The following is a 16,779-nucleotide window of genomic DNA, read 5'->3' on the forward strand; positions in this document are numbered from 1 at the left end:
GGTGATGCCCACAGAACGCCGAGGAATGAGGATGCCAGCCAAGGCTCAGAGAGGGCGTGCCTGGGCCTTTCAGAGGGCTCTGCTGGGGAGCCACTTTGTTTGTGGAGCCCCGCGCCCTGGGGGCCTCAGGCCCCCAGGGGTGGTGGCCCATCAGTCCATGGTTCTCCCAGCGAGAGTGCTCAGCTGGCCCACTAGCCTGGTTCCTCACAGAGCGGCCCAGAACACGCTAGTTCTTGCATCACAGGCGCACAGGGGATTTTATGCTCTGTGCTCCCAACGCTCACCCCAACCACTGGACAGGGAGGCCCCCTGGGCGCTTTCCAAGGGAGAGGGCTGGAGACGCAACAGACGGGTGAAACAGAGAGGGATGGGGGGCATGTGGACTCCAAGCTTGCGCCACCAACCCCGTTCTAACAGCCTGTGAGAACCCCTCGGGCGAAGCACCTGTGGGAGTCTTGGTTCTCCAGGTTAAGGACGGGCAGCCTCAGTGCAGACGCACCCATGTCTGTCCAAACACAGGCATAATCCAAACCGGCTTCTCCTTCTTGCCTGTGACTCTACTTCCAGACCCAGCTCAGACTCTGGCTCAAAGCACACCCCCGGAGTTGGCTTCAGAAGCCGGGACCCAGTGTGGACCTCTGTGGAGGCATTCTGGCAACAGCTACCAAAACTACAAACGCACGTGCTCCTTGACCCAACAATCTGCTCTGGGATTTCCTTCCACAGCTGTAGTTGCATAGCTGCAAGGGCGAGTGTGGGGGCATTGGTTACAGAGTGTGGGGTCATTACAGTGGGGCTTTTAAAAGCAGAGACTGGAGACGCAGACGCCCATCGACAGGAAGGGGCTAACGTGGCGACGGCACCTCCACGCAGACAGCCCTGGCTCCCTGACGAGAAGCTTCCTTGTTCTTCTTACCTCTGAGACCGGGTAGGACGTGAAAGGCAAACCCCAGAGCCATCTGTACAGACTGACCCCACTCACAGTCTCAGGCAAGGGGGTGAGAAGGTATATATGTATATTCTGCCTGTCTGCACGTGCCCAGAGTACCTCGGGAAGGATGTGGAAGCACCGCCTGGAGACGGCAAGAGCTGGCAGGGACAGCTGTCATCACACACCCTTCCCTATATTATAACTTTCATATCGTGGCTGCATTAGCGACTCAGACAATTACCTTCCTCAGCCACTGCTCTGCTTTTGAGCCAAGAGGCTGGCTAACACCGAACAGCTGCGCCTCCCGCCCCTTGCCCTGACCCCAGCTGCCCCCACCAGCTCTGACAAGGTCTGTCTCCCCACCCCGGATGGAAGCACTCCGAGGGCAGGGCCTGCTCGCTCTCTGTCTGAGAGGCGGTCCCATTTGCAACATTCTTCAGGGAAGAAGCCCGGCTGCGGTTGTGTAAGGGACATTCATAGCTGGCGGAACTCCTTGTAAGCTCTTTGGGTATAGAACGTTCCCTCCTAAGTGTAAATAATTTAAGAGAACATGACTAAGCAGCTGCCCCCTCAGGGGGCTCTTTAAGCCCAAATGGCGGCCTCTGCTTCTCCTGCGGCTCATCCTCTGTGGGCCATCCCTTCCCCACCTGCTATGGAGGGCAAGAAGGACGGTGCGGGACACACACAGCCCTGGACACAAGCTTGCTCAACTGTCTGGGGTGAGGAGAAGATGAGTGGACTTCCCGTCTGGTGGGGGGAACAGCTGGTTTCTAGCGGAGCAGAATGATTCTCCATGCCCCCAGGAAAGCTCCTCTCAGTGAAGTCTTTCCAATTCAAAAGATGCTTCCATCTTCCCACCTGGGATTCCGGCCTCCTCTCTGCCCCCTTCCCGGAGTGGGTGGTCTTGTGGGGGAAAACAGGGTGATGCTCTGCACTCTAGAGGGGGAGGGAACAGGTAAAATGATGTGAGGATTAGTAAAATGTGTCGTTTAAGGTACAGGGAAAGAACCTTCCGAGGACCAAAAATATGCCCCCTCTTTTCACTGATAGCTGTACCACCTTTAAGAGGGGTAGAGTCTTGCACTAGAAACATCTTTTTTGCATAATGCCTCATCGTTTACAAAGTGCTCCTACACACTCTTGCCCCATGTGCTCCCCGCGGCCACGCCCTGGGGGGGCAGCTTTATCTTCCCACTTTGTAGGGGGAGAAACCAGTGACCAGAGATGCTGCTCACCCCTGGTCCTTTAGTGAGTAAACAATGGCAGAGGGCACACCTGCAACTGGCGTCCTGACTCCAGATCCTAAACCCCTTTGCCAGGATTGAACGGGAGATTGCCAGAAGGGAGGGCACAAAGACTTAAAACAACATTTTGGGTGTGTGAAAGTGGGGTTTCACAGGCCAGCGGGCAGGAGAGCTTAGAAAGCACTCGATGCAGAAGGGAAGTGAGAGGTGGGCAGGAGGGAAAGGGGGACAGGAGGAGAGCGTGGGCTCCGTGGGCTTCCTCAAACGGAGTGGGCTTCCTTGCCAGCCAGCAAGATAGGAGACGTGCTCAGCGGAGAGACTTTTACTCACATTTATGCTGTTTTACCAGGGAAAGGGGGGATGTCTTATGAGAGAAAGCAGAGCAGGTAAGGATGACGTTCCTAAGTTTTTTTCTTCTTTTGAATATCGGTGTCACAACTCATAAACGAAGAGGAGAATGGAGCAGGGCTGCCACAATCCCCCAGTACTTGAAATAGACTGATTTACTTCCTAATCATGGAGCCAACTGCCAAACTGCAATCTTCCAGGAAGACCATGGTCTGCTTAGCCAGCGGCCAGGGGCCAACCGTGTGCAGGCATGGAGGAGGGGGCAGGTCCGATGAATCCGATGAAACCCACCTTTCAGTCTGGTTGGGGAAAGTGGGGTAAAAACAACACCCAAACCCAAACCCACCATACCGTATGCAGGGAGCACGGGGAGTAAAATACATGGAGCACTAGAGCAGGAGGCATTCGGAGAAGGGGTGGGAAAGCTCAGTAGAGACACTGGGAAAGAGCTGGGCCTGCACTTTGGAAAACGAAACAAATCTGCCCCCAATGAAGGCGACTTTCCGAAGGGCCCAGACAAGACTGGGCTGTGGCATCAGTACCCAGAGCAGACAGGTTTCCCCCGTTTTGTTCTTCTGAGAAGGCTTTCCCTCCTTCTTCTGCTTAAGGACTTTGTTTAGGACCGCTGTCAGACTCTGAGAGTGAACAATGCCTTTGATTCTCCTGGGGCAGCAGCCAGGACAAGTGAATAGGCACAGTGAGTGAACAGAAACGGCTCCTGGCAGCCAGACAGGACACCAGGCAAGTGGCTCCAGACACCAGGGAGCCATGAGCTGGTGACTTCACAGGGCCAGGCCGTATTGGCATGAGCTGCATCTAGAGAGATGGGGAAGGAGAGAGCACAGCGGTGGCCCTGGAAGAAAGTGAGCAGAGGTCTGCAGAAGGACAACAGTGTGGCATGGAAGGTGGAGGCCTGGATTTCAGAAGCCTCAAGTTCTAGGCCTAGTTTTACCGCTATCTAGCCACGGGCCCTTGGGCAAATCAAGTCCTTGCATTGGCAAAAATACACCAGGGAGACCAGATGGCTGTGTGGTGTGTCCATGCTCCCCTGCCCCCCTGCCCTTGGGTAGCACAGGCATGCAGTCTGAAATAACAAGAAAGAAGAGAAAATTCATTTTGTTCCTGATCTTAAACATCCTTGCTGACCATTGTCTCATAAGAAGAGCAAATATTCCATTTATGCTGGATGGGAGGTTTGCTTATATGCAGTTTTAAAAACAACTAATGACTCGTTACAGAGATGAGGGGACTTGCGGCTGTTGTTCCTACCTTTGAAGGGATGGTGACAAGGGTCATGGGAACAGGGGGATGGTGGCACAGCCGGGGCGAGGCAGGAGTCCCTACTGCTCAGGAACTATGCCTCAAAGAGGAGCACTTAAAGGGTCAGAAAGCCCCGGCAATATGAGCAGCACGGCTGATGTGTGCACATGCTGGGTCCAGAAAAAGCCTGTCTGCCACTCGTTTTGCTCAGGATGCCTTTTCTCCACAAGTAAATTTACTGCTTCAGTTTTTAACCTTTTGCCTCTTGGCTTTCGCTCTGGCCTAGTTAACCACTGCTCCTCCCTGCACTGCCCCCCACTGATCATGTTCATTTTTCGCCCTGAACTACCTGAGGTGAGACCTACCTGAGGTGAGACCTATCTGAGGTGGAAACTACCTGAGATGAGACCTATCTGAGATGAGACCTACCTGAGGTGGGAACTACCTGAGGTGAGACCTACCTGAGGTGGGAACTACCTGAGGTGAGACCTACCTGAGGTGGGAACTACCTGAGGTGAGACCTACCTGAGGTGGGAACTACCTGAGGTGAGACCTACCTGAGGTGGGAACTACCTGAGGTGAGACCTACCAGAGGTGGGAACTACCTGAGGTGAGACCTACCTGAGGTGGGAACTACCTGAGGTGAGACCTACCTGAGGTGGGAACTACCTGAGGTGAGACCTACCTGAGGTGGGAACTACCTGAGGTGAGACCTACCTGAGGTGGGAACTACCTGAGGTGAGACCTACCTGAGGTGGGAACTACCTGAGATGAGACCTACCTGAGGTGAGACCTACGTGAGGTGGGAACTACCTGAGGTGAGACCTATCTGAGATGAGACCTACCTGAGGTGGGAACTACTTGAGATGAGACCTACCTGAGGTGGGAACTACCTGAGGTGAGACCTACCTGAGGTGGGAACTACCTGAGGTGAGACCTACCTGAGGTGGGAACTACCTGAGGTGAGATCTGAGGTGGGAACTACCTGAGGTGAGACCTACCAGAGGTGGAAACTACCTGAGGTGAGACCTACCAGAGGTGGGAACTACCTAAGGCAGGAACTCAGGAAGGACAGGAAATCTCTTTCCATCTCTTCTCCCTGGGTTTCCCCCTCGAGGAGCCTAGGGGAGCTTGGGGAGACACCAAAGGCAGTGGTAGCTCTGTGTCTAAAGGAAGAAGAAGCTTCATTATCAGGAAATGTGGGTCAAAACCTGAGACCCTCGTGAATCCTAGGCCTTGAGGTCTGAACATTGATGGTAGTTTTCCAGGTTTCTCTTGGTTTTAAGGAATCAAACATGTTCTATGGCAGCTGGAATTTCTGGGGCATGAACTCTACTTACGGGGTAGAGCTAGACTTCTCTGGCCTCAGTGGGCTGGGGTTGCAATGGATGCAAACATAAGCAACCATTTTTAGTTGCTCATGAGGAAGGTTTGGCCAACCATCTCTGGTACATGTGTGGTCTGGCTTTGCCCCAGTCCAGTGATCTGCTCTGAGGCTCTGTGTAGAATATTCCCAAAGAGTCGCCGTATCTTTTTCATCGCACTTTGGACAGCTTTCTGCCTTCATTTCCCATGGGAAGGTTTTGCTCAAAACCCTTGGTCTGGGCAGTCCCTGATCTCCAACCTCACTGAGTTAGCCCAACACACTGGGCACAGTGTCTGGGCCACAAGTTGAGATGCTGCCCAGCATCTCCTCAAACCCAGCTGGGCAAGAGGATCGCCTGGGAGCTTGCAGAATACATGTTCCCAGGTCTTAAATATTCTGGTCGAGTGGGTCCAAGGTGGAACTTGGGAATCTTGGCTTTTCTAAAGTTCCCCAGGTGGTTCAGTGGCCAGACAGGTTTTGAACTGTTAGTTGAATGCAGACTTTTCATTCTGTAGGTAGGACACTTCTAAAGTAATCTGGTTCCCATTCCACACTGAGGTCGTGTACAACCATGGCCTCAGCTCTCGTTGCTCCCTTCTTTGAGGGGGTGAATTCCCTTCTTTCTGACTCCCACGCCCCTTGCCTGGTCTCCAAGGGAAATCACTCTTCCTGTGATTTGTGTCACAGAATTTGTGTCCTGTGTCAACCACAGTCTCATGCAGATGAGCCCTGAGTTATGCCTCGTCCCTGGTCACCAGGTGTTCACGCAGCCACCGGCCGGCTCTCCTCAGGGCCCTTTTCCTTCACAGTTGTTTGCTTTGAACCGTTGCTCCAAATGCTCCAGAATCACTCAGCTCATAAAAGACCCTTTCCTGAGGTCCTCCCCTCCTCCCATCCCCAGCAGGCCCCCTCTCTTACGGGTAAAGTCTCTGCACTCTTGTCTCAGGATGGGCCTGGATATCTTTATAAACCCAAGGCTCTGGCTCCGGCCGTACTTGAGGTTACTCTTAATTCATTTGAGATAAGGTTTTAAGCTGCAAGTTTTGCTTATAGATTGTAAGAATCTGTTTTACAATCTTTAATAGTTGAAACTATTCCAAATATGTTGCGGACTGTCTAGGGTCATTTTGGAATCAAAGCATTATGGTAATTTGGTGGGTGAAAAATTCTTTCCATTAAAAAAACACAAAAATTCTTTTAGGACATTTTCTAAGGTTCTTATTCTCCTAGAAGGCATCCAGGAAAAACGAATCTCACAGGGCTTGGTATACCCCATAGCATTCTGGACCTAGTTATTAGGTAGCAGGCTCAAGCATGTCAGTATCTGCACAGGTGAACTGGAAAAGAGAACGAAGCAAAGACAGGCACAGAGAAGGAAATGGGAATTTCGCAGGGGCCGACTCTGTCAGTCCCTGCAGGGTGGCCCCAGCCTCTGGTGGCTGCCCTGCCTTTAGAAGAGCTGTGCCCTCTTCACACTCCTCCAGAGGTCTGAGTTCTGCTTCATGGACCCAAAATGCAACCCTAGATACTTCACAAAAGCATATGTGCCTTTTCATGTTGAAGCTAAAAGGCTATCCTCGAGGAAAGGAGGAGAGGAAAAAAAGCCTTCAGTCGCTTTATAAGAGAGAGAGAGACTCTAGAGCAATCCTAAGCCCCCAGTTGCTTTGTAAGAGAGAGAGATTCTAGAACAATCCATCTCAAAACAGATTCTGAAAAGCAACTTGCTAAGGATTTGCCAATGAAGGGGAAATAGCTATGCTGGTGCCTTCTGATGATGATCTTTGTGGAATCACAGACGCAACAGGTGTTTGATAATGCACGGATTAATTCAGCTGAATGTGGCAGAATCAGGACAGTCCCCACCAAAAGAATCACAGCCAGGGGAATCAGCGGCGAGTGACCTGAGCAGACAAACATCCCACGGCCTCATTTTACAGTGGAGGAAGTGCAGGCCCTGAGAGCGAAGCGTCAGGTCCAGGGGCAACAGCTAGGTTAGAAGCCAAGCCACGCACAGCAACGCTGTGGCTCTTTAGATCCCCAGTCTGGTGCTATGAAAGGTTTCAGACACCGGCTTCACAACCATGGAGGGTCAGGGAGGAGGCCATCTGTGTAGGGGAGAGGAAAGAGCATGTGTTCACGCAGGAGGCTGGCAGGTGCCTGGAGTCAAAGGTGGGAGGGTGGGACACAGAGGATACCCCTGCGGTCCACGTAGTTACACTCAGCTCTCACAGGCCTGCCCCAGGCTCCTCCTCCCTTGTCGGCCAGCCGCCCCGAGAGCTCCTGCCGGCTGCACAAGGGGGAGCGGGTAGTGGGAAGCCATGACCAGGACCTACTGGATTTGGAAGAGGAGGAAATGAGGTGACTCTAGTTCCTTTCTGGGTCAATATGGCAACTGCCATTTCCTAAGAGAACATAATGGAAGGTTCCTTCCTGGGTCAGTATGGGAACCGTCATCTCCTGAGAGAACATAAGGGAAGGACACTAATTCAATTAAGAGACCCATGGGCTTTCATACTCCATCAGGTGCCCGGTGGGCAGGGGAAAGGCTATCTGGCATTGGCCACAGTGTGGGCTCGAAGATTTCCTGGCAGGAGCCCCCTCCCCAGCACCCTGCCCTGCTCAGATGTGCTCCCAGGTCAAGACTAGCTTTCTATGCATGTTCAGACAAGTCTTTCTAACCTCATTTCTCCGAGATGCCTGCTTGTAACAGTGTCGTTCCAGCAAACTGTTCTGGTGAAGCCAGCCTGTCTAGCACATGCAGGTATCACCAGGATATAAAACGGCGGAGCCGGTGGGAGGGTACACTTGGAATGGACTCTGCTGATCTGGGGCCACAGGGAGGGTCAAGACCCCCAGGCTCCAAAAGCATGCCTCTTGGTGAGAGGTCTCCACCGGGAGGGTTCTGCCTGAAATACCCCCGTTCGGACTGGGTCCTCCCCCTGTGCCGGGAACACGGACGCGCCATTGCTCCTTGTGCTCCGTCTCCAGCCCCTCCTGGAATCCCTAGTGATCCACCGTCTGCTTATTACTCTAGCTACTGGGGAAGCTTCCCTGGAAACTGGGAAGGGATCCTGAAGTGTGTTTGGGTCCCAGGACCCTTGTAAAATCTGCTGAAATTGATAAGTGAAGCACAGATACACAGGTCGTTCTCTCTTTCCGAAATAGCCTCACAGCGGTTCTAACTCCCCAAAGGCCAGGTTTTAAGAATTTGAATTCCACGGGGTCTCAAAACATTTTCACCGTTCCTTTTCCGAAAGGGTGGCTGGACTCCCACCATTTCCGCTTCTAGCAGTAGCTGTGTCCCCTCTGAGGGACCCTCACGGAGGCTGAAGATGGGGCGGAACTTGGGTTGAGAACCAAACCAAGAGAAGCCAGCGAGTGCACCTCGGCAGGACGCTGGCGCACTGAGGTTTCCAAGCGGACTTTTAATTCAGAAACCATACCTTGAGTTCTTCCTGCACTTTCTGCAATTCGGGCTATTTGAATCTAATCAGTACCCCTGATGACAGCTCCTCCCTCCCACAGACCACGGGCCCCTGCTGCTGATGACGGGTGACCCTGTAGCAGTGCTTGATGCCCCACTTTGGAGTTTCTTGAGCTGTTTAACCTTACCTTGGGGGGCACTCCCAGCTCCCCCCTGCCTCTCTCTATGCTCTGGGCTCAATACCAGTGCTGAGGGGATGTGGGTGATCTAGGAGGTGCTCGGAGCCACGGTCCCCTCCCTGAGATAGGTCTGGTGTGATTTCCAGATGTGCTAGACACACTATTCTACCCGGCATGATGGCATGTGGGCCCCGGGAGCACAGTTTCCAAACCTCTCTCCTCTGGAAGCCACGTTCGGCAAAGCAGGAGGAGGAGGTAGAGGCTGGGAGCTGGGGAGACGGTCTGTGGGTGAGTGGTTCCGGCCTGGCTCTTGCCCTCCCGCTGGGTCTCTGGGCAGGCCAGGTGGTGGCCGGCAGCCAGCTGGGGGCATTCCCTTCCTGGGGTGCCGGCTGCAGCCGGCTGCCACGGGACTCCAACCAGGGCTCTCCTGTGGTCTGTTGACTCAACACATCACCTGACACCACACGCCAGGCCCTCTGGGTGTGAGGTGCCAGTGAGACTGGACGGGTGTGTGCGAGGCCAGGGAGGCCTCAGGCCGGGACAGCGTCCAGGCCGCCTCTGCCACCAGCGCTGGTTTCTATGGTGCTGGTCTGGGCTCTCTGCTCTCCTCATTCACCTCACGAAGAAAGGGACCGTGAGCCTTACTGGTTATCTGCTCCCGGGGACTAATGGGTAGATTCCTCGTGAAGGAGGAAAAGAGGGGAGGAAGGAAAGCTGCAGATAGAAGGGAATCAAGCAGCTTATGCTGAAAACACATGTCCTGGCTGTGTCCTTTTAAAGGCAGTCCAGAACCTTACACTAGGATTTGCCTCTGCCCTCAATAAGAACAACAATCCAAGAATCCCACAGCAGTGCTGGGAGTTGAGGATCAAAGATGGCGGCATCAGACCTGCATTTTTGCTTGTGCTTTTTAACGGGTCACCTGGAGGGAACTGGGAAAGGCACTGTCCTTCTGGGGAGCCCACAATCCCTCACCTCCCAGTGTCTGACTCACATTAACCACCCCTGGCCAAGCTTGTTTTATGGGTGGAAGAAGCCAGCCTCCTATTTGTATGATGTTTGGATTTGCAAGGTCCCTTGACCCCTTCCAAATACCTCACCTACTCCATCAGTCTCTCTGGTGACCAAGCCTCCCCTTTCTCCATGTTGTTTTTACCTAAAGGATTGCAATCCCTGTTCATCGTGGCCAAGCTGTAGGGTTGTAGGCCAACCCTACAAATGACACCAAGGAGGTGTGGTCACTGGGAAGGTGAGTGATGGGGGGAAGGACAGGGGCAGGAGCTCTGGATTCAGTTGTACCCAGTTAGCACACTCTGCCTCCACCTAATTTTCTCTCTGGTGCTCCCCTCCCTGGGTTTCTAGAATTGGGGCAGGAGAAATGATATCAGAACACCGTGCTTAGGGAAGTAGGTTTTCCCCACTTACCTTCTGATTCACTCCACAGCTTTGGCATCTATTGTTAGCCAAGTTCATCTTTTGTAAAGCTGGTTTCTAGAGATCACTGATTTCTTTCTTTCTTTTCTCCCCCCCCCCTTTTTTTGAGAGAGAGTGTGCATGAGTGGGGAAAAGGCAGAGGGAGAGGGAGAGAGAGAATCTCAAGCAGACTCCCTGCCCATTGCCGAGGAGCCTGACTCAGGGCTCTATCTCCGGACCCTGAGATCACCTGAGCCAAAACCAAGAGTTGGACGCTTAACTGACTGAGCCACCCAGGCGCCCTGAGATCACCGGTTTCTAGAGTTAACTTATTCCTCTTTTTTATGCACCTTGCACATCCCGACACTACAAATTATAGTATGCTGTAGTTACTTCTTTACGTATCCTGTCTCCTCTGCTAAGCATGACTGGTAGTGAATTTTATTTACCATTGTGCCCCCAGCCTGGGACACAATCCCTGTTTCCTTTTTTTTTTTTTTTTTTTAAGATTTTATTTATTTATTTGACAGAGATAGAGAGAGCCAGTGAGAGAGGGAACACAGCAGGGGGAGTGGGAGAGGAAGAAGCAAGCTCATAGCGGAGAAGCCTGATGTGGGGCTCGATCCCACAACGCCGGGATCATGCCCTGAGCCGAAGGCAGACGCTTAACCGCTGTGCCACCCAGGCACCCCACAATCCCTGTTTCCTAAATGCTCACAGTGCCTACGCAGCACACCTTAGTTCAACAGAATGCCCAACAAGCACAGTCCATAAAAGAACAAACCAATGAGCTGCGTTTCATTCGAATTTAGAACTTCAGCTCTTCAAAAGATACTGTTAGGAAGATGAGAAGAGATGCGAAAGTATTGGCAAAACATACATGTTAAAGGATTTGTATCCAGAATATACAAAGAACTCTCAAGACTCAACAATAAGAGAACAAACAGTTCAATAAAGAAAGTGAACAGAAGATTAAAACAGATATTTCAGCCAGGAGGACATACAGAGGACAAATAAGCATGGACAAAGGTGCCCGGCATCATTAATCATTAGTCATGAAGGAGGCACACTTTATGGCAGCGACAAGATACCACTGCACACCTAGGGGACTAGCTAAGATTCTCTCTAAAACTGACAATGCAAAGTGCTGGTGAGGGTACGGAGGAACAGGAACTCTCAGACATTGCTGGTGGGAATTCAGAATGGTGCAGCCAGTTTGGAAAACTGTTGGACACTTTCTTATGAAGCTAAACATATATCTACGTTACAGCCTCCCAATGCCACCAGAGGAGAAAGTAAAAACTCACCTTCATGCAAAACTGGACACAGATGTTTATGGTGGATTTAGTCATAGTTGCCCCAAGCTGGAAATAACCCAAAAAGTCCTTCAACTGGTGAATGAATACACAAGCTGGTGCGTCCAAACAATGGAACATTCCACAGTAATAAAAAGGAAAGAACCATTGAGATATGCAGCATCATGGATGAATCTCAAATGCATTTTGCTAAATAAAAGACGACTGTACACTAGATTTTACCATTTAAATAGAAATTATAGGGGAAAAAGCAAAATTATAGGGAATAGAAAAATTATAGGTTATAAAAATTATAAAGGGGCCTGAGGGAATTTTTTGGGTTCCATATCTCAATGGTGGTGATGACTATACAATTACATATGTTTCTCAGAACTCACAGAACTGTACACTGAAAAAGGTGAATTTTACTGTATGTAACCTATACGTCAGTAAACCGGACTGTAAAAAATACAGCTCTAATATGAGTTTCAGGGGAGCTGTCTATGCGGGCTGGGCTAACGAGGGGACCAGGTATCATTTTCCCTGGGCCCTGAAGGAGAGATGGGTAGAGTAGGGCTAGGATGCAGACACGGGTGGGGCTGGGATGCAGACACGGGTGGGGCCGGGATGCATACAGGTGTAGGGTGGGGATGCACACGTGGGTAGGGCCATGATACACACACGGGTAGGGCTGGCATGCATCCTACCATTTCTGCATCCCAGCCCAACCCATGTGTGCATGATGCAATGCAACATTACAGTTGAGGTAGGGCCCTGGCATGTGACCCAAGACCTGCTCTATTACAAATAGCAGCTACACTTCCCTCTCCCTCTGGCCAGAAGATTGCTTTCAGAGACAGTACAGAGTGACCACGGGTAAACAAGGGAAAAGAGCGAGCTCTGGACTCTGGGAGTCCCTGAGCTTGCCAGCCTGTGCCCTTCAGGCCACTGGGAAGGGGAGCAGATGAGGAGAGTTCAAAGGTCAGGCTGGAGGAAGGGAAGAAAGTCCCTAAAGAGTGCGCAGGGAGAAGCAGGCCGAGTGAGGCCCTGGCAGACAGGTCACCCAACCTCACACTCAAGGCCGCTGGACAGACACAGCGCAGTGTCGCCCAGAACAGCACTACCCATGATGCCTGCCTCCCCTCCCAGGCCCATCCCTCTCCGCAGGAGTCGGTCTTTGTCTGGCTCCCCAGGGAGGCCCCTGCAGGCCCAGGAGGTTTCTGCACAATTGTGTCACCATGAGGGGCTTTCCCCACTTTAAAACATTGTGGTCAAATGAGGGTTTTGCTTGGTTTCTTAAAAACCTATATGATATGCTAAGTACATGAACAGTCACGAATATCTGTGAAATATGTTAGTAAAACTTTCTAAATAAGCTCATTTGTGGATCAGAACATCTTGAAAAAATTGTTTTAATTGTAAAATGCAAAGAACATAAAATTTACCATCTTAACTATTTTTAAGCGAACAATTAAGGGCATGAAGTACACTCACCCTGTTGTACAACCATCAGAACCATCCTTCTCCAGAACTTTTCATCTTCCCAAACTGAAACTCTGTCCCCGTGAAACACACATCCCCATCCCCCTGTCCCCAGCCCCTGGCGCCCACCCTTCTGCCGTGTCTGCGAATCTGACCACTCCAGGGCCCTCATGGCCGTGGGGTCACACAGGATTTGTTGTTTTGTGTCTGGCTTATTTCACTCGGCATAATGTCCTCAAGCTTCATCTGCGTCCTAGCAGGTGTGAGGATTTATTCCTTTTTAAGGCTGAATACTGTTCCATTGTATGGCTAGACATCCAGTCGTTTCTTTCTTTTTCTTCCTCCCTTCCTCCCTCCTTTCCTTCCTCCCTTCCTTCCTTCTTTCAGATTTATTTGTTTTGAGAGAGAGAGCAAGCAGGGGGAGGGAGAGAATCTCAGGTAGACTCCCCCGAGTGGGGAGCCCGACGTGGGGCTCCATCTCCCCACCCTGAGATCACGACTTGAGCCAAAACCAAGAGTTGAATGCTTCACCGACTGAGCCACCCAAACGCCCCTCACACAGTGCTTTCCTTTAAAACTCCCTCCCAGCTTTGCTATTGCTTTGTTTCTCTCAAGAGACGGCAAACCCTCGCCGTGTGCAACTGCCCTCCCCTTTGGCCGCAGCCTTGCCGTGGCTGCCACAGCCTGGTTTCCACGTGGCCCCTCGGGTGGGGTGCGAAAGGCCCAGAACGAGGGGCCAGGAGTGTGACACCCACGCCACTCCTCAAGATCCCTGGGGACGCCCCCACGGTCCCTCCTGGTCAGAATCTCTGTCTAGCCGGGCTCTTGCCTGCCCCTTCCCTCTGGGCTCTGCGTGTGAGTGGGATGCTGGGCCGCGGTCACAGGATCCTGCGCGGGTCACCAGGCCTGCAGTGGGAGGGAGCCCGGGGAGATGTCAGACATTCCTGGCCTGCCTGCAGCCAAGTTTCCGATGCGCTATCGGAGAAGCCCTGCCAAGGGTAATGTGACATTTCCATGACACCCGGTGAGGCTGCCGGCAGTGACATAACTGGGCGAGGGAGGGTTGGGGGTGTGTCCCCCGGGCAGAGAGCCTGCGGGGCCCAGTCCGATGACTCGGTGTTGTGTAAATTAAAGCAGCAGTCACCTGATCTCCCCTTCTCAGCTGACCCTGCTCCCCTGACATGACCGCCCTATCACAACGTCCGTCACCCTGGCTCCGGGGTCTCTTCGCCCACCTCTGCCCAAGAAAGCCATTTGAGAAAATGCCTATCATCTCCCTGGGGGGATGACGCAAATGCCATAGCGTGGGTTATTTGGCGGGGCCCCCGGAGAGGACAAACCCCTCCCAGCAGGCGCTTGTGACAGGTCATTCTGTGGGTTCACGGAGTTCACGGGGAGCTCACGGGTGCCAGCACGGAGCTGGACACTGTGCCAGGGGCTGCGAAGGCACTGCTAGGAAACACCGCCCCTGCCTTCTCTCAACTCACCCCGCAGGCACTTCAGCCGCAAACTGGAGCTCTTCCGCTAACCAGCGCTGCTCACTTCCACCCCGGGCCTCAGCGCAGCTCTCGGTGAGACGCACAGATCAAAAATGAACTCTTGAGGGGCGCCTGGGTGGCTCAGTCGGTGAAGCGTCCGACTCTTGATTTCGGTTCAGGCCATGATCTCAGGGTCGTGAGATCGAGCCCCGTGTAGGGGCTTAAGATTCTCCCTCTCCTTCTCCCCCTCCCCACTCTCTCTCTCTCCTTCTTAAAAAAAAGAGAAAGAAAGAAATGAACTCTCCACTGGGCAGTCAGGCAACTTAGCTCCTGAAGTGTGCTGAAAGCTGGTCCTCCTCACAGCTGTCAGGCACGGAGAAGGGCAGCCCTGGTCTGCAGACCCTCACGCTAGGCCCGCCTGGGGGTAAGTCCCAGGGAGAAACCGTGCACGCTGCATCCACCAGACTCAGCATGGCAAGAACAGTCTGGGGTCATCTGACGAGGAGGTAGAGCCCTGCCGTGTACAGACCACCCCAGCTCTTCCAGGGTCTGAGGGCACGGGCTCCATGCCAGAACCTGGGCCCAGTGGGGCCTGCTAGAGTTTCCCAGTGGTTTAGCCTCACGTCAGGTCAGGCCTCACTCCCAGGGCTGTGGGAGCGCCATAGACCCTCCTTCTGCTTCAGCCCCCAAATATCTCCTCCTCCCCTCCCTTCCCCTTGTTCTTTACCATTCGGAGTGTGGCTCTGACCAGCTACCGCTACTGTGAGAGACACCATCGTCCACACGGGGCCTTCCCACCATGCACGTGGCAGCCTCAGCGTAGGGCTCCGGGGCAGCATGGGGCCTTATCGTGGACGTGGCAAAGCAGCTGCTCTGCCGAGCTGGGGGAAGTGGGAAAGTGGGGGGCTTCTGGGGGACCAAACCAGGCCATGGCTGCTGTGGTCATCTGCTCTGCAGGCCTGGGCTTCCTGCCACACATCGCACAGCCCCGAGGGCTGTCATCCCTCCCTTGACTCATAACATCCTCTTTTTCTTGCCTAAATATCACATCGTGGCCAAGGGGAAACCATCACCCCCACTTACGAAACGTTACAGAGGTTCCCCCCAACCTTCCATCCATCATCAACTTTCAAAAGTGCAGGGTCTTCGGTTTTAAACCCTCCAGTCTGAAAAGTAGGTTCGAGATCCAGGTGCGGTGGGGCTGGGGCAAACCTCCCTGTCCTCTCAAACTGGAATGAACACAGCCGGAAGGACAGGGTGTGAAAGGGAAAGCCGAAGGGGCCGGGCGGGGGAGCAAGCCTATCGCCAGTCTCGAGCTGGCCAGTTCCTCCGCAGAACTCTGGAAGGCCCTGTGCAGCGCGGTGAGCCACTGACCTGGGCAGCTCTCTCTTCTCCAGGCTTCCATCGGGGCCTGGGACTGCCACCTGCACACTGAGCCCCTCCTTCTGGCCCCCCTGCCACGGAATCCTCGACAGAGAGAGGGGACAAAATGGGCCCTTCCCTCAGGGAGCTGTTGGACGGGAGAGAGGCAGTCAGGCGGGGGTCAGTCATGTCTGGGTCAGGGAGTCCAGGCTCTGTGGGAGGCACAGCCTGGGGCGGGGGAGCTAATTCCCAAAGGATGCCTGAAAACAGCCCAGTCGGCGGGTGGCAGCCTGGGGGCCGGGGTGGGGTGCACATAGGGAACTGAATGAAATGGGGGTTCAGCTGTGGTGCTCAGGCAGGCCCGCAGAGGGCTGTGACCTCAGGTGGGCTTTACTTCAAGCCAACAGCAAGTCCGGCAGGCGGGCAAGCTGTTGCCCAGTGGGCCCACCATCACGCTCACGGGAGTGCGGAGTACGGAATGGGCCATGGAGGACCCTTTCGAAGGGAGCTGCATCAGCAACCTGGTGGAGAAGCAGTAGGAGCCTGACCCGTGCAGGGCCTGTGGGGGCAGGGGAGCAGATGGATGCAGGAGGGAGGGGCCTGCTGGATGCAGGGCTCAAGGGAGAAGGCAAGCCCAGGTTTCTGGAGCTTGGACAGCTCGGTGGCTAATGATGCCGCCACTATGTGCTCCTCAAAGGACGTGTGACCTGAGCCCATGGCAGGCAGGAGCCGGGGCTGGCGCTGCCAAGCAAGGACCAGACCCAGGGGGTAGGCAGGGCCAATGCAGGTGTGGGGAAGACGGAACTGATGGCTCAGAACATCGGAGCCATGGAAATGGCCCAGCCCTTCACCTTTTCACCTCCTGACACAGAGGTTCAAGGGCACCAGGATAGAGAAGGGTGGGTGCAGAGGATTGAGACAAACCCAAACAAACTTCTTGTCCCCGAGCCCTTGTCTCTGAGACCACTTTTGAGGGAATCCACATTCTGAGCAGGAG

At 53.4% G+C, this 16,779-nt stretch overlaps 1 protein-coding gene across 10 annotated transcripts in view; it reads right to left on the reverse strand.

The window, feature by feature from the left end:
* PRKAG2 (protein kinase AMP-activated non-catalytic subunit gamma 2) overlaps positions 1–16,779 on the reverse strand; it is a 256,416-nt gene that overhangs the window by 94,704 nt on the left and 144,933 nt on the right. For 4 of the 10 annotated variants that reach the window (XM_048213061.2, XM_048213062.2, XM_048213060.2 and 1 more), the window contains exon 4: positions 1,790–1,867. The exons of the other annotated variants lie outside the window; for them this stretch is intronic. In XM_048213061.2, coding sequence (XP_048069018.1) covers positions 1,790–1,867 — 78 coding nt within the window. The remainder of the gene's footprint in view (positions 1–1,789; positions 1,868–16,779) is intronic. 10 annotated transcript variants of the gene reach the window in all.

This window comes from Ursus arctos, unplaced genomic scaffold, assembly GCF_023065955.2.
Source record: "Ursus arctos isolate Adak ecotype North America unplaced genomic scaffold, UrsArc2.0 scaffold_3, whole genome shotgun sequence".
Taxonomy (NCBI): domain Eukaryota; kingdom Metazoa; phylum Chordata; class Mammalia; order Carnivora; family Ursidae; genus Ursus; species Ursus arctos.